General features: G+C 44.1%; 1 protein-coding gene across 1 annotated transcript; it reads left to right on the top strand.

Annotated features, from left to right (window-relative positions):
- The first annotated feature begins 1,207 nt into the window (after window positions 1-1,207).
- PITPNA (phosphatidylinositol transfer protein alpha) lies at window positions 1,208-25,788 on the top strand. The gene is made up of 12 exons (XM_066563402.1): window positions 1,208-1,350; window positions 6,199-6,229; window positions 11,744-11,889; window positions 12,395-12,486; window positions 16,340-16,347; window positions 17,297-17,371; window positions 17,739-17,822; window positions 18,721-18,798; window positions 19,722-19,832; window positions 21,099-21,221; window positions 21,954-22,023; window positions 23,054-25,788. Exons 1-11 carry the CDS (start codon window positions 1,331-1,333, stop codon window positions 21,999-22,001), a joined length of 816 nt encoding a protein of 271 aa, XP_066419499.1. The 5' UTR covers window positions 1,208-1,330; the 3' UTR covers window positions 22,002-22,023; window positions 23,054-25,788.
- The last annotated feature ends 102 nt before the right edge of the window (window positions 25,789-25,890 follow it).

Genomic DNA, 25,890 nt, shown 5'->3' with positions numbered 1-25,890 from the left:
TGAACAGTGTGGCCTTAGAAGGGATCACAGGTGTCAACAGCAAAGCTGCACGTCTCGGTTATCCATGCCTTAGCTTGGTGATGCTAAATCTGTGGTGGTTTACTTTTCCAATCCAATAATGACAATCATTGAAAATGCCATAAATCATGACCTAGTGACAAGGTGAAGCCCATAACCTGAAGCCACTCACCCTGTCTGACTGTAGTGCTGACTTAAACCCTGGCTATTTGCGTAAATACCCCGGTCACTCGTCATTTCCCTTCCCCACCCTCCCAAAAGAGGGGGGGCCACGAAGCTGACAAAAATACAGGCTGGGAAATTTGGGTTAGTTCAGCCTGGAGAGGAGAAGGTTGTGTGGAGACCACACAGCACCTACCAGTATCTGAAGGAGCTACAGGGGAGCCAGAAAGGGACCCTTTGTCAGGCACTGTAGTGATAGGACAAGGAGGAATGGGTTCAGACTGGAAGAAAGGAAATTTAGGTTAGATATTGGGGAGAAATTCCCTGTGAGGGTGGGGAGGCTCTTGCACAGAGTGCCCAGAGAAGCTGTGGCTGCCCCATCCCTGGAAACGTCCAAGGCCAGGCTGGACAGGGCTTGGAGCAAACTGGGTTGGTGGAAGGTGTCCCTGCCCATGGCAGGGGATGGAACAGGACGTTTGGGTCTTTGGGGTCTCTCCCGAGTGAAACCATTCTGTGATTTAAGGAGAACCTGCTGGTGGCAGGAGGGAGATTTCTGGGAGCTCTGCAGGGAGACTTCTCGGGAACCCCAGTCCCGAGCTGAAACCAGTAACAACCATGCGGTTTACAGCTCTTGAGAGAACCTACAGAAGCAGCTATAGTTTAAAATGAGTTGATGAGTTGATCCAGAACAACCTGAGGGCTTGCCAGGAGTTCGCTGCCAGCGGCACTGCTGGGAAGACTGCGGCACTGCTCTGGCAAGCCCAGCCTTGAAACTGAAACAGCACCAGGCGCTTTACACGTCATGAAAAAACCTAAAAAAAACCCCAAACACCAAAACCCCAGGCGTTTTAATTTAAAACATCAGCGGCGCTCCAGGCAGAAGCCCGTGAGGGAGGCGCGCGCTGCCTGAGGGGGCCGGGGGGCGGGAAGAGCTGGGCGGCCCCGCCCCGCCCCGCGCGCGGCGCGGAGGTGACGCAGCCGTTGCCGCAGAGACGAACCGCCCCGGCCCCCCCGTCCCGGTGCGGCGCGGCTCGGCGCGGCTCGGCTCGGCTCGGCTCGGCTCGGCTCATCCCGCGCAGCGGCTCCGGGACGCGCCTCCTGTCACCTTCAGCGGCGCTGGCCCGGGCGGGAGGCGCGCGGCGGCGCCGCCATGGTGCTCATCAAGGAATAGTGAGTGCGGGGAGCTCCCCCATTCCGGTCCCCCTGAGCCCCTCCGGTCACCTCCGAGCGCGCCCGGGGCCTGGCGCGGTGACGGCCGCGGGTGGGCGGCCCGGCCTTGCCCCGCACTGCGGCCGCGGAGAGGGAGGGAGGGAGCGGGGAGCGCCGTGAGGGCCGCGGCGGCGGCGGTGGGGGCGGCATGAAGGTCACGGCGGGGCGGGGGCCGCGGCTGCCGGCGGGCACCGGGGCCGCTCGGCCCCTCTGCGGCTCCGCGGGTGCCGCCGGTGCCCCCGCGGGTTCCGCGGGCGGCTGTGCCGGGTGGGTGTTGCCGGTGCCCGGGAGCCGAGGGCCGAGCGGGAGCCCGCTCAGTCCCGGCGGTTTCTGTGGGAGCTCTGAGGGAGGCAGGGGCGGTCGTGCTCGCTGTAACAGAGCCGAGTGTCAAGCCTGGCTTTGATCCCCTCCCGCCTTCGGCTGTGTAACCTCCGTGGAGGGACTCCCGAGAATGTCAGCAATGAGGTAGCTCCAAAATATTTTTTGTGTGTGGAAGGCTCACCTTGGAGTTGTTCACTGACGCTGAGGCTGCTGCGGTTGTCCTGCCCTGTGATGGGGATGAAGGAGTGGAAAGCTGGCTGGACGTGAGGGTGTGTAGCTGTTAGTCACCACTTGTCACAGTCCTTGGTTCAGCTGCTTTGTGCTCGCTAACGTGGAATCTGCTCTCGGACCGGTGCACTTTGGCTGGGTGTCTTCAAAGCTGTGTGCACTCTGCACATAGTTCTTTCCTGAATTCTTAAGGTTAACTCAAGTGCATTCCCAAGTTAAGTGCATTCCATCATTTTAAACTTCTTTTGGCTGATGGAAGAAGCTTTCTGTTTATTTTTTATCTCTCCCCTTCCAAAAGATACCTGTGATCCCAGTGATAAAGTGGGTTTTCAGGTCTTCTCTTAGACACATTTACCTACATGACTGTGCCCTCCTTACAGGAATTACTTTGCGAGATTATGGACCATGGTGTGGATTTAAATATTAAAACTACGTTGAGGGTTGTACTGATCCTCGTAGTTGCCTTTAAACTTGATTAACTTTTTTTCCCCCCCAATCCTTAAACCCCTGCTATTTTTATCCAAACAATAGGAGTGTAGAATTCAGGAGCAGCAGCAGAGCTGCTCTTTGTAACACAAAAACACCATTACCTTCTGTAGTGTTAATCTGGATAGCAGGCAGAAACCTGGCCCAAGTGCTCAGTTTCAGGTGCATGAAAAGATAATTAACTCCTTCTACAACATCTGTTCTGTTGATGTTTTCCTGTGGATTTACTGCTTTCCCTCTTAGAGCACCTTGGCTGGGTTATTGTGTATCTTTTTCATTTTTCTGCTCACAATCCCTTGCTCTGTACCACAGTAAAGCTCATTATCAGTGAGCTGTGCTGTAAAGGTGAGAACATATGTATTTTGAATCAGATTTCTGACAGCATGAGCAATTCATTTTCGTGACTGTCACTTCCAAAAGTCATTTTACTCAATATTATTTACCTCACCATATCAGCATGCCTACTGGTCTTTCACACTGCCTGCTTCAGAAACTAGGTGGGAAGTGTAAACGTTAAGAGTAAAGGTTAAAAAAACCAGAATTATTACATTGGTTTCCTTTTATAGGTTTCCATTGTCAAAAGGGTCACTAAACCTTCCAATGTTGCCATTATACTATTTATTTTCTTCCATTTGTTTTGCCCTTAGTAAGACATGTGTGACTCTAAGGACAGTCAAGGTTGCTGCTGGACTTTCCAAATGAACATTAATTTTTGACTTTCTAAGATTCCCAACCACCTCTGACAGCTGCACGTTCAGAGTTGTGTCACTGTATTGGCTCAGATTTAAATTTTCTTGGCGTTGTACGTGCTCAGTTTACATCTATTTGAGATGGTTTTTGATGAAATCTCCTGTTCCAGGAAGCAGTTGTTTAAGGCATGTTGAAACCTCTTGTTTTGGTGTGAGCTGGCTATTTGAAGTGCTTTGCTGTTACTGTTTTGCTGTTTCTTATGTTAGTTCTTAGGTTGCTGCCTAATTTCTGCCTTCCTACCATAGGTGGTAAAAATCTAAATGATCTCTAACTTCATCTCATCTGAGCAGATTATTCTTCCATCCCTGTGACCCCTTGTCTCACTCTCCCTAGTAAATCAGATGGCTTTTATTATGCCTGTAAGTATTTTAGGAGCTGATACAGAAATAGAGCAATAGAACAAAAACCTGATGTCACATTTTATTATCAGACAAGTCTGTCTCATCATTTCTCTACAGCTTCTTGTTCTGATGGTTATGCAGTGATGACTTTAACCCTTTCATTTGATGTCCTGTCAGACTTCCAGACTTATCTTGCATTTCTATCCATCCGTGCTGCAGATCAGCTGCATGGATTTTGTTCATTTGTTTGCGTTTTTTTGGTGTCAGGGTCTGTAAATGCTGGCTGGAGTCTTGCGTGCTGTCCTTATTTTGATTTAAGCTGCCTTGGAAGACCTTGAGGAGAATCAGAGTGTGGAGACTGACTTCCCTTTCCTGTGAAGTGACGATAATGCCACTGACCTTCCCTGCAGCTGTACTTCCCTTTGCTGGCATTTGAGGCAGATTTCAATCTAACAGGGATCTCAAATGTTCCTCACCATTTTCAGGCTGACCACATCATATAATTTCTCGTAAATTGAGCAAGTTCTGCCCTAAAGTTAGGAATCTTTGTTCCCATTGCTGCTCTTGCAAAGGATTTCCTCAAGATCCTCTTGAGGAGTTTTCCCTCCTCCTCATTTATCACTTCACTACCTTTAAGTGGTTTTCACCCCCACTCTCTTGGTTTGCTGGACTGAACAAACTGTAAACCACTGATTTTGTTTGTGTTTCTGTTTCTCCATTGAACTCCAAGATAACAATTCAGATTTAGTGTCTTCCAGTTTCCTAAATGGAATTTAATTTGCTTACAGCAATGTTTTACACCAGGTTTTCTGAAGAAAAATGTTTGAACTCCATTCCAAAGAAATTGTTTTTTCCCTGTTTCTTGGTCTTTCACTTTAATTTATCATCCAGCCCCTCTTTTATTACACTTTTATCCAGTTAACTAACCCAACATCATGCTTGATGGCAAAATCTACCTGTGAAAATCCCTTTCCTTTTTTTATTATCCTCCCTTACACTACACTGGTGTTGGTCCTCTTTCCTTTCAGCAAGGAAACATACATTTTATTTTCTGGAAACACTATGTAACAGTGAGTAAAACAATTATAGTTCAATGTATCCTACCAGCAAGTGGCACATGGATTTCCATTTAAAAATCCCATTTAAAAATTGCTTTTATTTCCTGTACTTGGCAAGGAATGCCATGTCTTCATAGACCTGACGTAAAGAAGCACACGTGATTTGGTCTCAAATTTGTTGCCTAATGATTTTTCTGTTGTAAAACAGTCACTGTTCCTTCTCCATTCACTTTTTTTTTTGCATCATTTATGATCTCTAAAACTCTTCCCTACCTGAGCCTTTTAGCTGTTTTTTTCCTCTTAACTGCTTTCTTCTCACACAGAAGCTTTTTCCCATCTCCATCTTTTTCAGCTCCCTTCACTTGTTCTGTATCCTCTTTGAATAAAGTGACCAGGACTATGGGCAATATTCAAGATGTTGATATGTGGGAGATTCTAGTGACATAATTGTCTTTTTTGTCTGTGTGCTTTTCCAGTTTCTCTATTGGATTTACTTTTGAACTGCCACTGAGCTGATGTTTCCTGCTGCTTTTCCATAAAGGCTCAAGATATTGGCAGTAATTAACTTGGGGCTCATTAACCCCACGTGTTTGGTGAAAATGAGTGCCTATAGTGCATTATTCTTTTTTTTTTGTATTGACACTCAACTTCATTTGCAGTTCTCAGTAGTTCTTTCTGCAGTACTTTGCAGTCAGCATAAAGTGTTGCTGTCACAAGTAATCTTGCATAATCTGTAATCTTTTGCCCCTATTGCAGTTTGTTCTTTTGGTAAAGTGTAAAAAAAGAATTCTATTTTCACCACTATTGCTTTTTCATAATCAGTTTATTAATACAGAGGGCTTTTTTCCCTGATTGTGTCCTAGCTCCTTTGAGACTAATTCCCAAAGACTTGGGAATTCTTCTGCCCATGGTAGCCATATCCATTTCCTATCTGTTTCTTGCTTTGGTTCCTTGTTTGACATCATCCTTGCTGAAAGCAGAAGTCAACCACAGATCCAGTTTTGGAGAAGATCTTAACAAGGATGTATTTCTGTCAGCTTTAAATTGATAATTTTCAAAAAAATCTGTGTGACTTCAGGCAGTTTTTGCTCCGTTGTCCAGTCAGTTGGTTCTCAGAAGCGTTCAGGAAACCACAATAATAAAAAAAAAGAAGATTCATTTAAAGCAGTGGCTGCAGCCTGCTTTGCAGTGAGCTCTGAGAAAGCCTTTCCTCTGCTGTTTGCTGCTGCTTTGGGACATGTGAGCAAATCGTGCCTTGTGGCTATTGCAGATCTCTGCAGAATTGCTGAGGCCCACAGAAACCTCCCCAGCAGTTTGGTGAGGAATAGGATGGGATTGCTGAAAGGATGGAGGGACAGGGATCACCCGGTGCGGGTGCTGTGTGGGTTTGTAGGCCAGTGAGGGATCACCAGTTGAATTACAGAGTTTTAGGAGAGGGTTGCAATTATGCTCTATCATTGCTTCTCTTTGAGGCTGTTATATAAATAGGCTTTGGCCTAAGGAGTGCTGGGTGGATGCTGGAATTCTGGGGGGAGAGGAGAGCTGTGCAGCCATTGCTGTGAGGAGTGTGGGAATTTGGGGGCTGCAGGGATATTTGCTAATTTCTGCCTCTGTTTCCCTTCCAGCCGCGTTATCCTGCCCGTGTCTGTGGAGGAGGTGAGTTCCTTGCTTCCTGCTTTAGGACTGTAAATAAACCTGTGATCAAAGCATGAACAAAAACTGGAAAATGCAAGCTGTCTTCAGGGGCCCCTGTGAGCTCTTACTCATTCACCATCATTTTTGACCAAATCATTGTATTAAGTCTGAGGGTGCCAATCATCTCTCTTACAAAATACTTTCAGATATGCTGATTATAAATCTTGAGCTGTCAGGCTGTTTTCAAGTGCAGTTTCCTTTTCATTAGCACTATTGTTCTTTTCTATTTTTTTAACATGAAGGGGAAGCTTTAGTGCAGATTTAAGTCACCTTTTAAACTGTGTTTTGCTGGAGCTCTTTTGTTTTCAACTCTTAGGCAAAGATCAAGAATTACTTAGGAGGTTCATTTAGCAAAAGGACTTTTTAAGACCTGTGCTATTTAGCTCTTACATACAGCAAACTTTCTTTTTGTTTAGATAAAGCTGAATTGAGAGAAGAGATATAGTTCCTATTGGACAAGGAACCACCCATGGAATAACTGTGCAGACTCAGTTGCTGTTTCCCTCCTGTTTCCTCTGATTTTCAGCTTGCCTTTCCTTCCTCCCTCCTGCATTGAACATCACTCTTGAAGAGAATCTAACCATAGAAGTGTTTTGAATTTTTTAATCTTTATACTAACATGACTGAGTCTATAGCACTTCCATAGCAGATTCCTTCTTCTGGATGTGTTTTATTTTTTCCTTGTGATCCTTGGCTGTGAGCCTTGGGTTTGTGAACTCTGATCAAGGCCTTGTTCTAACTCTTAGGGAGAGCTGTGATAACAGCACTCTTGTTCATTTTTCTTTCCTCTGAATATAGCAGCTACTGTGGCGTAGACAGTGGTGGGCTGGCTGATGGCAGCACTTTTTTAAGCACATCCCTTTTATAACTCTCACTCTTTTGACAGAACACAGTTTGGAAGTTCATGTAGTGCATTCCTGCAGCCATCAGACTGGCTGGTAAAACAGAAGCAGTGTCTAAGCTGAATTTCTTGTTCCTGTGGCTCAGTCTGATGTGACAGGTATCAGATGCTGACAGAAAACCCAGAACTCTGATCAGGGAGTGGGTTTGGATCTGTGTTCTGTGTTAGTGCAAGAACAAGGCTGTTAATGCCAGAAGTTCTGTCTGTTGCTTGCTCCCTACCTGTAGCTTTTATGCTTTCTGCATGAATCTGTTTCCAGCAGTTTTAACAGAAGTCAGACTGAAGTATGAGAGTAGGGAAGTTTGGATCTTTTATTGTGCAAGAGCACCACTCACAAGACCAAGAGCTTGACAAAGGAAGGAGTAACATGATCAGTTTATCAAGTAAGCAAAGGATGCAACCTGGTGGGTAAGTGGCAGGTTGCTTGAGCTCAATGGACAGAAAGGACCTTCCTGAATAACAGGAACCCTGCCTTGTAGTGATCTGGCTCCTTGGTGTCAAGCTGTGTAAATAGAAAGTCAAAGCAGCAGCATGCAGATTGTTCCTTTGAGGGGGTTAGACTGGATGGAACCCAACACAGGGTTTTCCTCAGTTCTCTGATACTGGGATTAGCCTTCATCCAGTTAAAGCGAGTCCCTGGCTGTGCTCTTGTCCCTCCCAGCCTGTTCAGAGCCTCGTGTGCAGACTGCCTGTGTGGAAAACTGAGGGTCTGGCCTGTAGATAAACCTGCCAGTCTCTGGCAAACTCCTTGTGTGGGTCCCTGGGATTATCTGTTTCAGGACATGTATTGCTCTACTCTGGGTCCAGTGCTTGCCTTGTGGAGAAACCCCCAACCTGACCAAATGAAATTTCTCCCCAAACTTGCACATTGTCACCATGTCCCACGAGTGATGTCCCTTTCCAAGGTGTGGTGCTTTTCCCGTGGTAGGGCAGATTTCAGGAGCCAGTTCCCTGAGCAGTTCTAAAGTTCCCTTAGTTTTGACTGTGTAGCTGGGTGTGCTTAAGAAAAAAGGTTATTTCCAGTGTTGACTCAGAGGATGACTGCTGCTGTGTTTATTGCTTCATCCCCCTTCCTGTGTGCAAAGATGCTGACACATCTGTGCATCACTTGGTCACTGCACTGCTGTCTGTTCTACAAACCAGCTGTTAAACCTTCATTGCTTTCAAGGATTTCCTTGTGTGCAAAACTCTTAAATAGGGCTCTGGAGACTTGTTGTTGCTCCTGACTGTGTAGCTGCTCATGAAGCATCTCTGGCTAGCAGGAGGACTTCTGATTTCATTTTCCTATGGTTGATTTTTGCTCAAAAGGCTTAAGAGTTCACACCTTCTGTATGAAATTGTTGCATCTGATGCCAGTGTGTAAGATAGGGAATGAAATTAATTGTAACTTTGAGACATCATGAAAGGGCTGAGGGAGTCTTTTGTGAAGATCTGTGATATACCAGGGATTCTGTGTTCAGTCTCCACCCTTAGCAAATGGATCTTAACCAATAGTATGGAATTCAAGAGAAAACTGGTGGTCAGAAGGCACTGGGGAGCTGTGACTGAATCAACACAGATCTCAGTGCTGCTTAGCCAAGCTGGGAACCAAACAGTGCAAGAGAAGCCCTGGTGATGACTAAAACTGGCATGTAGGAGTTGGACTGTAGCAGTCTGTCTTCTGCATGGAAACCCTGCCAAAACACAGTCCTGCTCAAGTGCAGGCTGCAAGCTGCACTGCTGTGCTGGGTTATCCCCTGTCCCACTGTGGGGAGCAAAGGGAATTTCCTTGTTGAGTGTTGGGTGCCAGGCTCTGCTCCCAGTCCCTGACCAGCAGCAGGTGCCAGCCTGGGGAGCGTGGACTCGTGTGGGTGGCTCTGCCAGCTGCCACTGAAATGCTGGTATGGATTAGAGCTGTGTGTACACATTCTGTGCTGCCTCTTTGTTCCTTTTCACATGGCAAGGAGCTTGCCAAACACACAGGAATCTTATTAATTGCATTCAAAGCAGCTTTCAGGAAAACAACTGCTCTTGAGGATGGTTGTGTTGAGATCAGGCCTGCTGGAGGAAATTGGGTGCAATGAAGATATTCTCTCAGCTGTATAAGAGGTGTTTGGAACAGAGCAAGAGGGATGTCCTGCAGAAGAGGAGAAGAGTTTTCTGGTGCTCTCAGGTCTGTCTGGAGTTCAGATTCCTAGAGCCAAAATCTTTTTCTCTGTTTACCTTTGCAGAGAGAATGATGTGGGATTTGCTGATTGGGACAGTTTTATTTGGGCCTTTTCCTCTCTCATCAGTGTGATTAAAGGCTCAGAAATAACAGGGAAGTTTAAATGGTGAAGATGTTAAACCAAAGGGTTTATCTTCTTAGTGTCTGAACTTTGACCCAGGTATTTGAAAGGGAGAAGGAATGAATAAGAGGCTGTTCCTAAGAGGAATTAGTTGGTGCTCCTGGAGCTCTGTCCTGGGACTTGCTGCAAAGCAGGCAAAGCCATTCAGTCCTGCCTGTAATCCTGTACTTACCAAACTCATAATAAACTCTGTTCTGTGAGGGTTTGTGTGGCTCTTACTCTGCTAAAGCAACTTTGCTTCTAAGGTTTCACAACTCTCATGTTTTGCTCTTCTGGAGGGAGGTGAGTGTTCTGCTTTGTGTGGGTCATACATAGGCAGTCATAAGGAAGGCAGTGTGGTGTATGAAATGTCAGAAGTCACAGACTTGTATTGCAGCCCAAAACCCAGACTGAAACCCAACCTGCTGTGACAGTGCAGGAACTGTCCAGCCAAGTGAGGGCTGCTCATGTAACCTGGGCCAGGACCTTCTGGAGAGATCCAGAGCTGCTGCTCTTATCTTGAAAATGCTCTGATTTTTGTCCTGCCCCACATGAGCTGAGGCCAGGACACCTACCCTTGTTACTCTGGCTTCCATCTCTTCTTCCAGCAGGCTGGCACCAGATGGCACAAAGTACCAGAGAGCTTTGGGTACTGTTGTTATTTTGGATGCTGTGACAACAAAATTTAACGACTGTAGAAATCTTCCTTCCTTGCAGAAGATGTTCCAGCCCAGTGAGGTATTTCTGGGTTCTCAGCTCTGAGCAGTATTCCACTTTTCCAGGCTGCCTTTCAGAAGTGCTATTCCTGTTTATAATGCAGAGCCTTATGCTGTGGAAAAGGAAGATGGCCTCAACAGTGTTGCATTGCTTTGTAGTTATGTTATGGAATTTTTAGGAGGTTTTGGTAGTTGATTTTTTTTTTTTTTTTTTTTTATTGCACTTCTGGTGTCAAACACTTTGTGGTTTACCCTTTCAGATTGTGTCCCTGTACTGTTGCCTTTGGCAACAGTTGCTGTTTTGCTCACTTAAAAGTTCTGAAGTCTTAACTCTGCTAAGTTAGAACTCTTCCTTTTAAATCAGTGGTTTAGCTTCTTCATCCTCAAACTTTGCTCATCTAACTTTGCCTCAGAGAGACCTGTGTGAATTTTCTTCATTTGATCATTTTTCTTTTGAGCTCTGCATCCCCTTTTTCAGCTACAAGAGGCAGGAGTGTATTAATCTTTACATCTTCTGCACAGGAGAATGTTCTCTTTTGTTTATTTTTGGTTTTTCCTCTGTTCTGCCCAGGGAAACGTTTGTGAATGCCTCTTATGAAAGAAGTTGTGTAGTGTCAAGTACTTTAAGTGATTTCTGGGAAATAATGCTGCCAAGTGAGTGTCTGTAAGAGACTGAGAAATTATTTTAGGGAGAGAATTTTACTGTATGTTGAAATTCTGTGCTCTCCCTGGTAGTGGTTTAAGCTTGTGGCTAAGAGGAAAAACAACACAATCCAAACCAAAGATAATAGGAAAAATAATAGTGGGAGCAGTGACAGCATAGATCAACTGGTCATTTGGGACACTGGCTCAGTTATTTCATTAGATAAAGTTTTCAGAATGAAAATTCCCTCTTTGCTTCAGCCTTCATTCTCAGTTGATTGAAATGCACGTGGGGGATGCTCATCTTTGACCCTCAGGGTTCCTAAGCTGTGCACATTTGAGGAGTTTGTTTCTTGGAGCATTTAAATCAGGTGGTGCAAGTACCCTTTATCTTCTCTCTCCCTTATGAAGTTTTTCACTCCTTTCCCCCTTATCCTGCATTTTGTAAACAAGCTTGATGTGAATTTCTTTGGGACTCTTCTGGATGTAGCACTGTGTGCTTATTGATTCAGGACTGGCAGTGCCTTACTCTCAGTTTTGTGGGGACAGCTGTGTGTCACTCAAAAAGAGTGAAACCCAATGGATTTTGCTACAGTATCCCTGAGGTCATCTGTGTTTTCTTGCTTTCTGATGCTCCTTTACTCTTTCCTGCTTTCTCCTGATTCTCCGTTGGTTTGGAGCTTGACATTGGAGGGTTAAAGGTGTTTCACTGGCAGTGCTTTCCTCCTAACTACCACTCAAGCTTTCCATCTCAAATGAAATTAAATGAGCTGCTTATCTGCCCATACAAGTGGGTGTCCTTTTCTCTGTCCTCTCCCCGGGTAATAAATTTGTCCTTGGCTTCTTCTGGCAAAGTTATTACTTCAGCTGAATTATAGCCATGGTAATAATGTGTCTTTAACTTCTCCAGTATCAAGTGGGGCAGCTGTATTCTGTGGCAGAAGCCAGTAAAAATGAAACTGGTGGAGGTGAAGGAGTGGAAGTCCTGGTGAACGAACCCTACGAGAGGGATGGAGAGCGTGGGCAGTACACACACAAGATCTACCACCTACAGAGGTATGGGAACCACTTCACTCCCAGAGCTGGGCAGCAGGAACCACAGGGGCTGCAGCAGCTGTAAATCACAGATGATGTAAAGGCTGAAAGGTGCAGAAGGCAGGAGCATAACAGCACCTGGTAGTGAGCATCACTGGGACAGCCGCCCTCTCCTGTCCCAAGAAAATCTGCCTTTGAGCTTTTCAAAGCAAGTCTGATCCTGCCACCCAATATTTTCATACTTGAATTTGGCTAAAGAACAAAACATCTTCTAGATTTCAACCTGCTTTCAGCCTCTTTTTTTTTTTTTCATTTGTTTTTTCTTTCATTATGTAAAGAAGATTTATATTAACATGTTTGATTTAGCATTTCTGGAAAACATTGTAATGGGGCTGGGGAGAGCCCTACCAATTCCAGAACTGTGCAAATCTCTGGTGTTTGCATTTCAGGTGATGTTCTGCCTGTCTCAGTTCTCATTCCATGTAGTCCTTATCAATGCCTTTTTTCCTATTTCCAAATTCTACAGCAAAGTGCCAACATTTGTGAGAATGCTGGCCCCTGAAGGAGCTCTGAATATACATGAAAAAGCATGGAATGCCTATCCCTACTGCAGAACTGGTGAGTGCCTGAGGAAGAACTCTGGATTCTCCCTTTTTGTTTTCTGGGAGCAGGGGGAAAAAGGGTAGGGGAGGGTATAAGGAAAGATGCAACCAGTAGAGAAGCTGTTCCAGGTCTCAAATTTTGTATTTCTGTTCTCTAAGCCCTTTGTATGGTCAGGAAAAGCAAAATACAGTGAGGAGGTAAAAGAACTGCCTTTGCCTGATGTGCTGCTAATGAGTGACCTTCCTCTGTGAGAGGGAAAGAACAGACCAAGAAATACCTGTTAATCTTCCTAAAGGAACAGCTGTGTAACACAGATAAAAGAAATACAGGAGGGTGATTTTATGTGCTCAAGTGCAGCATAGCCAGGTGGGAAAAAGTGGAAGATGCAAGAGGGGAGCAGGGCAGATCTCAGGTGCCTCTTGCTTAGTGCAGGTGAAGGGAGAAGGAGTTAAGTGATGGGTTTTGCTCACTTGCAGGATCTGAGGTCAGTGAGGGTTGAACAGAGAATGCTGCAGATGAAGTGAATCCATCTGTAAAGGCAGGGCTGAGGCTCTGGGAGCTGTGTAAAGTGCTGGAATAATGTCAAACCTATTTTCTACAGGAGTGGTTAGTATTTACTTACTGAAGTTACCAGCCATAGTGTTTAACCACTACAGCTTCTCTGGGCTTTACTGCTGGAAACTGAAAATTTGACTTTGCCTCCAAACCTATGTGGTGTTTTTGGCAGCATTTTGTACTGTTTGTATCTCTGGAGGATACATTTGCTGCTGGTTGGTAGTGGTACAGTTGCCATGGGAACGAAACACTTCAAAATTCCAACTGTTCTTGAAACTCAAAATATAAACCCCCCCTTTTTTTTGACAATTTACTTAAGTGAATTTTAAATGAAGTGTTTTAAAAGAAGGAAAAAGCTCTGCAGTGGGAGACGATAGTGTTACTTCAGTCTGTGAAATTACATGCAGCAGTGTAGTGGAATGGATTTCAAACACAAAATTCAGATACTGCCATCAACTTTAGAATAAATTTTTAATGTCTCACAGAAGATGTGGAAACGAAGTTGTTCACAACCTTTCTAAACTTTATGCAGTTTTCTTGCTGCATGTTACTTAAATTAGTTAGTAAATGTCTAGTTTATTTCCATGTTGAGCCCACTGGGCTGATTTAAATGCCTGGCTGTATCCTCCACCTCCTCTTTTCCTTCTCCACCAATTTCTGAAACAAAGATATGGAGTTACTTCTTTTGTTATTCTCAAGCTGCTTGTCCTTCACTCACACACTAATAAAATTCCACTGAAGAATGGGATACTAAAATCAAGTACAAGACTTTTCAACAAAATCAAAGAAATTTCAGATTTTAATATGCTAGTAATGATAACAAAGCAAAAAAAAACAAACCCTCAACTGTAATAAACAGCATCATAATATGAGATAAAAAGTGCTTTGTTGTGGGGGTTGGAGCAGAAGGCAGTTTTGATGCGGAGGCTGATAAATCTGTTTAGAGAATCTGCCAGCCTGACATGAAACAAGAGAGCTTGGAAAAGTTAGTGAAACCTTCTTTTGGCTGGGATTGGACAGGAGGGGAGAACCCTTGCGTGTAGGAGCCCGTGGACGTGAGGATCCATGGATCTGAGGACCCATGGGTGTGAGAGAGATCCCATGGATGTGGGAACTCATGGATCTGAGGACCCATGGGTGTGAGAGAGATCCCATGGATGTGGGAACTCATGGATCTGAGATCCCATGGGTGTGAGAGAGATCCCATGGGTGTGAGAGAGATCCCACGGATGTGAGAGAGATCCCATGGATGTGGGAACTCATGGATCTGAGATCCCATGGATGTGAGAGAGATCCCATGGATGTGAGAGAGATCCCATGGATGTGAGAGAGATCCCATGGATGTGTTGTGGGGCTGCCTTTTTTGACCATTTTCCTTTGGATGCTCTCAGGTGCTTTGGTTGCATGTGGGGAGACTTGGATGCCCTGCTGTGAATCTTTGGGCAGCAGAAAATGCTGTGCTGGCTTAGAGCAGGCAGGCTTTCAGCCCTCACTGGAATTGAAATTTAACAGCCAGGCACTCAGTAGGAACCAAAGCTGAGTGTAGGAGCTGCTGGTGCTTCTGCCTGTGCCCTCCTGTCCAAGGTGGTGTTGCTGTGCTGTCCCTGGAGCCCAGCTTGCTTCTTCACAGAGCCTTCTAAACTGGAATAAAGCAGTGCTTTTACTTAATTGTGCCTCGTGGTATTTTTTTCTTAATTATTATGACTGCATCCTTCTTCCATTTCCCTATATCTCCTCTGAGAAGCACAATTAATATACATATTATGGGCCATTATCAAAGTAGTAATAGAGATGGAGGGAATTTAAATGCCTAGCTTATAACTTTCTGCAGTTCTGCACACTTCTTTGTGCTGTAATATGTTGTTTTTATGTACTTTGAATGGAAGCCTTGCTTAGACCCTTTGAGAGTATAAACTATAAGTGAGGTTGTTGTTATTGTATGATTTCACAACTTCTGCAGCAGCAATGAAGTGAGGATTGTCATAGTTGTACCTGTGGGCTGGTGCCAAGGGGAACAGTGTTCTTCTCTGCAGTCTGACTTAAATATTAATGTTGCTTAAATGTTTTTAGAAAAGCAATTTGATGTGTGTTCCACTGTGAGTGTAACCATGGCCTGTGGCCAAATGTCAAGAAACTGAGAAGTTATAACTGCAATGAAACATGTAGGAGTTGCTGCTGTAATGCCTCAAGAAGCAGGTCCTAATTTGTAGCAAGCTAAGCATTGAAGTTTCAGGGGACATTTCTGAACAGATTAATTTGTTTCTTTACAAATGAGGAGTCTTCCCCACAGGGAAGAAGTTAAGGAGGTGAAGGAACCTGTTTTGAGGCAGCTGCATAGTCCCAGCAGACAGTCATGGCAAAGTGGGAAGGCCCTGGTTTGTAATTATTGCTGCTTTATTCAGATTTTGTTGGACTAGCAGGAAAGAAACCCCACTTCCTTCTTGCAGAAATAATGAAATGTTCTTTGAGATGAAGTTCAGCCTTTGAAAAATTAGCCTCAGCTCTGCTGTCTTGTTCTCTCCCTCCAGCCCAAATAATTGGCTTTCTGTACAGTTGCTGTAAAAAGCAATTTTCACATGCTAGGGGTTTGGAACAGTCCAAGCCCAGCAGTGGGTAATGAAGGCAGCTGGATGTGCATGATAGGTGATTTGGGATGGGAACTGCAGGATGCTGGCTTGGAAACTCAAAAATTGTTAGAATACCTTTAAAACCAAACTGCTCCTTAATCAAGCCCTGATGTTAGACTTCAGAACAGACCAGAGAACTTCACCTCCAGCTTCAGGCTTCCTTCTGCTCGAGTAGAATTGCTCAGGTAGAGCAGCTGCTGACTGTTACAGGATCTTTAATTGCTTTTCTGTGTTGAATAATTGAGCCTGGCTGCCCAGGGAGCTCAGTTACCACGAGCAGCAGAGATGCAGAGGGTCTGGTTACTCCAGGCAGGGCTGCTGTGGCCTGAAATCCAGCATGGGTTTCCTTTGGAGCTGTGGAGAGGCTCCTTATCTGCAAGCTGAGAAAGGATTGGTAAAATGCTGTCAGCTGAACATACTTATTCCATCTTCTCATCCAGCTGGCTGCAGGCCAGGGAGCACAAGTGGCAGTGCATAATTAATTGCTGCTCCTCTGGGTTTCTCTGAGAATTTCCAGAGGAGAAGGGGGTGAAGTTAGCTGGGTTTTATCAACTTCCATGTCTTTTCCCTCAGAGGTACCTGGGAAGCTGGAGCTGAGAGTGGGAGGAGGGCAGTGGTTGCTGTACAGTCTTTCCTCACTAAAGTACTGTGTCTCTTTCTTTCCATGTGTTGATTTCTTGGACCAGTTATTACAGTAAGTATTGCTTTTACTGATATTCTGTAGAATAATGTCTGAAATGAGGTGTTCTGGGTAGAAGAAGCTCTTTAACTTGAGCTGAAGGCACTTTAGCTTTTATCACTGTAAGATCCCATAGAGGAACTGCCCTTCCCAAGGGTGGTGTGTCCATGTGAGCATGGACAGAGATCTGTCTGTGCTCAGCAAAGCTCAGCTTTACAAATGGGAGCAAGCCCTTGCTTGGGTAAACTGAGTAAAAACCAGTTAGGTCCTGCCATGCTGCCCCCTTGATTAATCTCTTCTCAATTAGATATTTCCTTTCTACATGCTGAATGTTTCACTGGCTTGTGCTTTTGTTTCTGCTCCCCTGAGGGAGGATAGGGTTACTTTGGGAGTCCTTTGCTACTCACAGTGATAGTGAGAAATGGAAAGTTTTTTGCTTACTTGGCAGAACTGTGCTTCTTGTCCCTTCCCTTTCAGTGTCAAGAGCTCTCAGCACATCAGTTTAATATTGTTATTAATTTGAAGAGTTGCATCAAAATATGTACTCAGTGCTAGATCAATAATATCTGTGGAAAGACAGTTTCTGCCTAGCTAACTTCTGTTACCCCTTCTAAACTCTAAATAGAGTGGCAGATATTGTCCTTTCAAGAAAAAGCTGTTTATAAACTCCAAATGTTTCACTAAAACAATAGAATTTATGGTGGTTTCTCTTGTGAACAGCTTGTGGTTTATTTAATCCTAAGTAATTAATGATCAATCAATTTTGCTGAAAGCAATGATCTGGTTACAAAGAATTCTGAAATTCCCTAAGTTGGACCCCAGTCAAATGGAAAGTTCATTCTTTGATTTAGTTCTTTGAGTTGACTCTCCTAATGCTTATCTGTGTAATAAGAAGACAAATTATATATTTGTCTTATATAATTATATAATCCTAGAATAACAAGAAGCTTTATTTTGATGACAGAATGAGTATATGAAGGATGACTTCCTGATCAAAATTGAAACCTGGCATAAATCAGATCTTGGAACACAAGAGAATGTGAGTACTTGTGTCATGTGTTTTACTCATCTCTTTAATGTCACAGTGCTGCTTTCTGTGCTGGCTTAGAGAAGTGCTGTGTGGAGCTGTCTATTCACAGTGTTCCTGCATTTCAAATGTTTGTCTCACTACCAAGGCAGACTCCCTTCTCTTGCCTTCTCACATGAACTGAATAAAATTGACCCCCAAGCACTTGTTCTGTGTGAGCACCTTTGCTTCCTTAGAAACTCTCCCGCTGTGTGTTTGCCTCTCTGTGGGTGGGAAGGGGAGCACTGGCTGTCTGCATTTCCATCTGGCTTTATATTTTCTTAGGCTGGGAGTGTTCTGCCACTGAAGCAGCTCCTTGAGTGTTGTTTTTTCCCTGCAGGTGCATAAACTGGAGCCAGAGGTATGGAAGAGTGTAGAAGCCATTTACATAGACATTGCTGACCGCAGCCAAGTACTCCCCAAGGTATGGTGGGGGGGTAGCAGCTCCCTGGGGGGGAGGCCCAGTGCTAAAAGGGGGGATCATGGACAAACTGGGCCTCCAGGGGTGGTCACAGGCAGCAGGACAAGGGGGAGGATGGACAGAGGAAGAAAGGCCTTCCTTAAAACTGCTCATGCAAGCCAGAGGAAAAGCTTTTAAAAACTGTCAGCACTGCCTGTAAAATGTGTTGCCTGTGCATGCAACAGTATTTCTCCAGCAGTGCAGCTGACTGAAGTGTTTGAATAGCAGGAAATGGCACTCCCCTTTCCATACAGGATCTCTCCTAAACTTCCCTCTTTTTGAGATTGACCATGGCTTCACAAGTGTATCTGGAAATGATGTAGGCAATACTTGGTTCTAAGAACCGCTCCAGTTACTGTGAGAGAGAAAGGGATGTTTCTTTCCTGGGAAGAAAAGTCTGTATAAAAATGGAATGTTGGTTGAGTTTCCTGACTTTCAAACAATATTTGATACCATTTTCATGGTAGTACTGAGAGCCTGTCTGTACTTTTCTTCTAGTGAGCAGCATGTGAGCATCACACGGATACAGTGCTGTGAAAAATCCTAGATAGCACAGCTGCTTTGTGTAACAGCAGTGTTTAGCTCCCAGAGAACAAGTGGTTACAGGAAACATATCCTACAGAACCTCTGATAGCCTTACAAAGGTCATCTCAGTTTGTTACCACTTCTTCATAGGTCTAGGACACAACACAGTGTGAATACATTTCCTTGGAGAGGGTCTGACCTAATGCTGAGGTCTGAAAACAGTAGCTCTTGATAAGGCAGAGGCTAGTCTTGGGCCAGGAAAAGAAATCCTTTGTGTGAAAGAACAGCTGGAAAACAGTAGGATAATTTGTGTTTAATCTTTGTGTCTGTCCAACAGGATTACAAGGCAGAAGAAGATCCAGCAAGGTTTAAATCTGTCAAGACTGGACGTGGACCTCTGGGTCCCAACTGGAAGGTTTGTATTGATGAGTTCAGGAGCTGTATTAGGACAGATACTGGGGTTTAGAGCCAAAGATACATCTGGAAAACACTGGAATCTCTTCTGTAGAAGGAAATACAGAACTCAGTCCTGAATCTGTTCTTTTAAAATAAAAACAGATGAATAAATAATTTCTTTTAGAAAAAATGAAGAGCTTGGTACAAACAGAATGAGTTCCAGGAAATCTCTGGAGCTGTCTGGTGCTCAGCCCAAGGGTTCACCCAAGAGAATTCAAATATGAGATAGCTGAGTAATGACCAGCAGTGTGTAACCTTTCACTGAAATCCTTGGAATTTGAGGACATTACAAGTGCAGATGTAATACCAGTCTTTAAAAGGGACCCTGGGTGGGATTTGGGGAGCTCCTGATGTGCAGGTCTGATTCCTGGCAGGCAAACTTGGCAGAAGCTGAGGTTGATGTGATTCATTTGGGAAGAGTGGTTATGGCTCCTGTAATGGGAAATAGGAAACCTTATGGAGTTTTCTTTAAGACTTTAGAATCATGACTCAGATGATATCATCTAATTCCAAAATGTTTTAGGTAGGGACTTTATGGAGAGACTTTTAAGGAAGCAAAGTAGCCGTGGTATAAGAGTGAAGATGCTGAAAGACATAATTTTAATGGAAGAAAGAGTGGACAACAGAGGAGAGGAAGGAATAGTCTGTTCTCAGAATGGAGGGAAAGCCACCTGTGAAGGAAACCAGGGTCTAGTTTCATCATGCCTTGAAAAAGGGTGAGCAAAGGTGTGACAAAACTTGTCAATGAAATATAAGAAAGGTGTAACAATGCAAGAGGATTGTGGGGAATTGTGGGAAGACTTCACAGTTAGGACTGAAGGAGCTGCTTTCCTGGAGACACTTGGCTGGAGGATTAATGTGAATCTCTTTGTGTCTTTGCAGAAGGACCTGGGGAAGCAGTCAGATTGTCCATACATGTGTGCTTACAAGCTGGTAACAGTCAAGTTCAAGTGGTGGGGTCTGCAAAATAAAGTGGAGAACTTTATACAGAAGGTAAGTTCTGGGATGGGGAGAGATGTGGGAATGGGGCACATCTCATCACCCACCTGCTGTACAGGCAATGCCTCTGCCTGAAATTCTGCACCCAGTTAAAGCTGGGTTCAATTTGCTGCTGAGGATCTTTCTGACAAGTCCTGGAGCTCTACTCACATTTTCCTCTCCTAGTCTGCTGCTTGAAAAACCTGTGTTAAAAATAAGCAGATGGTGAGAAACTTCATTAATTTAAAACATAAATGGTGTCTTGAAAAGAGCTTTTTTGTGGTGGAGTCTATAGTCCATGAGCTGCAGCAGGATGCTACACCTGGGAATGGTTGTGTGTGGTTTTCCAGGCAGTGCTGTGTTCATAAAACTCCTGTGCCTTCAGATCACAGAGACTTCTCAGTGGTTAATATTGATAAACCGCAGAGCTGCCTCTGCAGAAGCAATTCAAGGCAGCTCCAAGAGGGAATGACCATGGTGCTGCAGGATTTCAAATACCTCTGACAAAAGCCCTGAATAAAGCAGTGTCTTCAATCTCTTTCTATTTATGAGTATCTAGAGGTTTGCATCAAAGTATTCAAGCTGCTTTTGATGAGATATGAAACCATAATTGGTAAAAAACTGAAGTGTCCTTCCTTAATGAGGTCTTTCCAAGAGGCATTATATATCCCTGTCTAATATAATGATTTTGCCTACCTTATCTCTTATAAAATAGAAATAAATTGCTCCAAACCTGGAGTAGTTTGTGCACATTAGTCACCTGTGATGAAAGATTTTCAGCTGTGAAAAACAAGTTTAGGCATTTTTTAGGTCACTTCAGAAGAAAAAAAAAATTATATAGGTGCATGTCAGCCCTTTACATTTCCTAACTTCTAGTTTTTAGCAAGTTAAGGATTTAAAAAATACCTGTTTCTCCTTTTTTCTGCACTTCCAGACCAACTTTTGTGCTCTAAGTAAACCCAGCTTGGAGCACTTTATTCAGTCAGAACAATACTGTCAAATCAAAGGAGATTCACTAATTCTTTCAGTGCAGTGTGCAGACTGCTGTCTAGGTTTGGAGGGAAAAAAAAAGGCATTTCTCTGGGGATTCAAGGCTCTAGATTAGATATTCTGATAAAAGAATAAAAATTAGCTATCTCCAGTTTCCAATTGTGGCAGCTAGATGGAAAGGTGGGCGAGGGAGCTGATTCTACACATCTCTGAAAATTGTTCCAGTGCTGTCAGCTCCATGGTAATTGCCCTGTGACTAAGCTGGTTTGTGTTTTATTCCTCCTTTTGCAGCAAGAAAAGAGGCTCTTCACAAACTTCCACCGGCAGCTCTTCTGCTGGCTTGATAAGTGGGTTGATCTGACTATGGAGGACATCCGTAGGATGGAGGAGGAGACCAAGAGACAGCTGGATGAGGTCAGTGGCAAAGCAGGGCAGGTGTGGGATGTGTGAGAAGCTGCTTCTCTCCAACACAGCAGAGAGGAAAGGCTGCTGCATTGTCAGGGCATGGTGTGAATTGTGCTCCTGCTATTTAGGTCATGCTGTGTGTGCTGTGAATGATTGGCCATGAGTCCATCGTGCTGGCATCTCCTCCTAATCATTATGGAATTCTCCTTCTGTTTGTTGTTGAGGCAGTAAATGTATTGAACCACAGGTAATGAGGGGCTGAGTGGCAATGATTCATTTACTGTCTCAATATCTTGTTTGCTTTTACTCAAAGCTGAATGGTCGATTTTGTCCTCATTAGTTGCCAGAAACCTGTTGAGTAAAAGGTTTTTATAGCTCTAAGTACCATAAGCAGGTAGTGGGGGTATGTAACAGCATTCTTACTCTGAGAAACACAAGTTGGGTAATAATGAGAACCTTGTTCTGTGGTTTGTGTCCTGCCCTGCACCCTTCTCTCCCTTCAAAAGCCTCAGGATATTTCATTACAGTTTCATGTACACTCTTGCCCTTTGGATAATGGTTCCAAATCTGTTGCCAACCCACAGTTTAACCAGAAGTGATGCCTGCATGTGCATTTCACAATCACTGATTTGAGGTGCTGAGATACAACCCATGTCTTACACACAGGAGATGTTCCATACTGATAAATTTTGAGATAACACACGTGAGAATCATTACTTGAACACTTCTTTCCTCTTTCAGATGAGAGAAAAAGATCCAGTGAAAGGAATGTCGGCTGCAGATGACTAATATGACTCCTTCCTTGTGCACTGTAGGTATCAAGGAATTTGACAAAAATCTCTATTGCTCTATTTGGTTTAAAACCCCCAACATTTGTGTGAGGAATGATCCTGTTCATATCTTCTGACAAGTAAATCTGTGCTATTGATTGTTTTCATAGTGAAGCCATTTCACTGACAGGTTGATGAGCGAGGTTTACTGCCTCATTTCAGAACTATTCTAAAGAAAAGTCTGAGTGAAAAGTGTAAGAAAAATATGTTAGAATATTCTGTAGCTTACTGCTATTATTTCTGTAATGCATATGTTACTTTCCATGACTTGCAGAGAAACTTTTGTCAGTCTCAAAAAAAGTAAGTTAGACATGCAAATGCTTAGAATACAGTTGGAAATTGAGCATTCCAAGCATTTTATGAGGAATTTATTTTTTCCATTGCTTGTTAGTAGTATTTACTAATGGACCAAGGCTTGGAGTAACACTTGGGCATTGTAGGAGAAGCAGCAATGACCATTTTAAAGCTTTTGACTTGTTTTCTTTCTATTCTGTTAAATATGTCATCAGTTTGGGAGCTGGTTTTGCCAAATTTTTCTTAGACACTGCAAAAATATTGTATAGTATATGCAATATATACAATTGTGTTGTATAGTATTAGAGAGGTAAGAAAGCAAGGGGAAAGAAGGGATTGTCCATTTCTGTTGGGAAGAACAAGATATTAGGGCAGTAAAATGCCATCCTAATTATCCTTGGAAGGAATGGGGTGGGGCAGAACCACATCCTCCTGGAGTGCTCACTATGTATTCTGTTTGCCCTCTGTTATCTGCTGGTTGCTTGGTGGTAAGTGGGGAACACAAGGTGAGGGAGTGTCTTTGATAGAAATATTTTAATTCTGAATGCAGCTTCAGCCACTTGATTTTCCTCTCTCCATTTCCTGTGGAGCTGCAGTGTAACCTTGCATTGTCTGCCTGACTCACATTTGCTCTCTCAAGGTTGTCTGCCCCCTCCCTTGGCACACTGCTCTCCCAAAGCCATCCTGAACCATTTCCCTGTTGTCTCTTTGTTTCAGTTTGCAAGACAGTCATCAGGAAGGCCCAGGGAATGCACACCCTTGACTGATGGACCATCTCTGGATCAAGCCTTTCTCTGTCCAGCTGGCAGGCGATTTTAAACCTCCCATAGCTAATTCTAGATGCCCCTTAATTAATATTGTGAGCAAATAGACAGTCTGGTACTAAGCACTCCAATGTTAGCACGTGCATCCCAAGGAGCTTCCTCCTCCTGGGGGCCGTGTGACTTAGAGATCTGTATTTACAACTCCTCCCTCCTCTTTTTTTCATTGTGTTCAGACCAATTTCCATGTGGCCCTGTTTGATTTCCAAGTGACATTTTTAGCTCAAATAGTCTTGTGATGTGGTGACTTAGAATTTTTTTTTGTTATTTTGGTTTTGGTTATTTTTTTTCCAAGTGGGATAAACTGCCACCTTTGTTTCTGCCCAGCCCTTCACTGTTCTTTGAATGTCTGTTTGGAGATGGAAGTAGTCCATATTTAAAAGTGCAAAACTCTTCCCATGAAATGTTCTGCTCTCACCCTTGCTCCCAGAGGGAGATATTTAATGGCAGGTAACCTGAGTGCAACATGAGGAGCAGCCAGAGAGTTCCTGGTTTGTGGTGAGTTGGGATTTGTGGCTTCTGCAGGGCATTACTTTGTTCTGTCTTAACAAACATGAATTAAAGACTGCCCAGAAGCTGCAGTCGGGCCCTGTACTGAGGCATTCAGCACTTACCTGTTGATTTTCCATTTTAGGGGCCTCTCTGGCCCATGTAGCTCTGTTGTCCTCCAGCTGTGTGTGTCAGTCTTACAGAATCTTTCTTGACACATGTTGCAACTTCCTGGTTCTTTATGAATTAAGACTTCCCATAACTTACAAAGCTGGAATGGTTTTGACTAATAACAACAATGTGATTCTCCCTGGACAAATTGGGATGTTGCAAAGGCTGGTGTGCAAGAGAGGTGTTGGCATCTGGTTACATCCAGGTGCCTGGGGCGGTGGTTCTGCTCAGCAATAATATTCTTCCCATTGCAAGACTGACTGAAATATCTCCTTTTGTGCTGTAAGAAAAACTACTTATAAAGTCCTGCAGTTTGCTAGGATATCTGTTGGTTATTATAAATCATAGAGGATGCTGTTAATGTAAAGAGATCTCGTTATTTAATGAACTCAGATATTTACTGTACCTATCCTTATGTTGATATCAGCTTTAGACAATCAACTCAGCAGAACAGAATCAAGGAAATGCTGCTTTCTTCAATACATATGAGGAAAAAAAAATCCTACTTCTTTGCTTATCCCTAAGGCCCAATGTTTGATTTTTTTCCCTCCCCTAGTAGTAATAACTTTATTTTCCACTTCTGTGTTTGGCAGCATTAAGATGAAACCCTGAATGCCAAACAGTCGTGGGTGTATCACCACTTTTGAGGAGTCTTTTTAGCATTCTGTAATACTCTGACTCCTCCAGCCCTTCCCACTCCTGCAAGCAGGAGATCCTGAAATGCTCCCATGCCCTGCTGAGCAAGGCTGTGCTGGGATCAGAGCTGTTTTCAGTGTGAAGGAAGATGGGAATGCTCTGGAGGGAGAGGATGGCATTGGTTTCTGGGGAGGGGGCAGTTTATCCCTTTATTTTCAGTTTGTTATTTTGCCTTACTCATGTCTAAGTGCAATAAGCTCTGAATTGTACCAGTAACTCTGGCAGGCTCTTCTCAGTGACCTCAGACGGTTCTGCGGGGTTGGGGTGGGGTTTGAGGGGTTTTAGCAATCTCACCAGGCAGAAGTAAAACAAGTTTATTGTAAAATAGATAAAGAAACTAAATTTTAATCTTTGAGGCTATTTGGGACCAGGATGTTTCATGACATGTTGTATAGCTGTTCCACAAGTATTCTAGGAGTGTAGGCCCCAGTTAGAGTTCTTTCAGTTTGAAGTATTTTTAACAGAGAATTTATGCACTGACTTGTGTTCGTGTTTGTTGGTTACGTTTTGAGGGATTCTTACACTTGAGGGCACCCTGAGAATACACATAGCACACTTGTTCTTTCAGTTTGTGTTATCCAAGAGGCTTTTTCCATCTGATGACACTAATCGCCGTGGAAGCAGATTGTAACATTCCACCATTGCAATCCTTTTTTGATCCTCTGATTTCAGAGTAAGAGCTTTTACACAAAGCTTTCCTGATTAGTGGAAAAACTTGGAGGGAGGGAGGGCGGGGGGGAAACTACAGGACCTTCAGCCTGAATCCTCCCCCTCTGCTCCCTGCCCTTTGTTTTCTGTCCTTCCAATTTGATCCTAAGTGAAAGCATCCCTCAGCCTTTGGATAGACAAATCCTGTAAAGACCCTTCAGTCTCGACGCTTGGTTCCTGCTAGTGAGCATAGCAAAGATCACGCAGCGTTCCCGTGCCGTATCTTCCATCAGCTTTGGCGAGAACCCTCCCGGCGGGATCGGCTCCATCCCGAGGGGCTTGGATGCGCTGGGATCGCCATTCCCACCCGGCTTTGGGGCTCCAGGGGCAGCCCCCGAGCCCCGGCCTGCCCCAGGACCGCTCGCCCCTCACATCCCTCAGCCCTTCTGGGTTCATCCCGCCATACCCAACGGGTTCTCCGTGCTCTTTCCTTTGGCGACACACACTTTGTAGAATGGGTTAGATTATCTCGTCGTTTCTTTAAATGTGAGTTTGTGCCTTTTTTGTCTCCTAAATCTTCCAATACAGGTATATTGGAAACGAAATCTAATAAAATACTAGACAGAGCCTCTCGCCTCCGCCCTCTTTGTTTTGGGGTTTTTTGGGGTTTTTTATTTTTTAGGGGGAGAGGGCGAGGTGTCGGTGCCATCCTACGGCTGCTGTGGGTCC

The sequence above is a fragment of the Molothrus aeneus genome, chromosome 20 (genome assembly GCF_037042795.1).
Source record: "Molothrus aeneus isolate 106 chromosome 20, BPBGC_Maene_1.0, whole genome shotgun sequence".
NCBI lineage: Eukaryota > Metazoa > Chordata > Aves > Passeriformes > Icteridae > Molothrus > Molothrus aeneus.
The sequence above is the reverse complement of the archived record's forward strand: the minus strand, read 5'-3'. Positions and strand labels throughout refer to the sequence as shown.

Excerpts from the sequence above, each read along its gene's own strand:
- PITPNA (XM_066563402.1), top strand. The coding sequence starts at position 1,331 with ATGGTGCTCATCAAGGAATA. Across the intron at positions 11,890-12,394 it reads AAGATCTACCACCTACAGAG|CAAAGTGCCAACATTTGTGA; the intron begins GTATGGGAACCA and ends CAAATTCTACAG. Across the intron at positions 21,222-21,953 it reads CCAAGAGACAGCTGGATGAG|ATGAGAGAAAAAGATCCAGT; the intron begins GTCAGTGGCAAA and ends TTCCTCTTTCAG.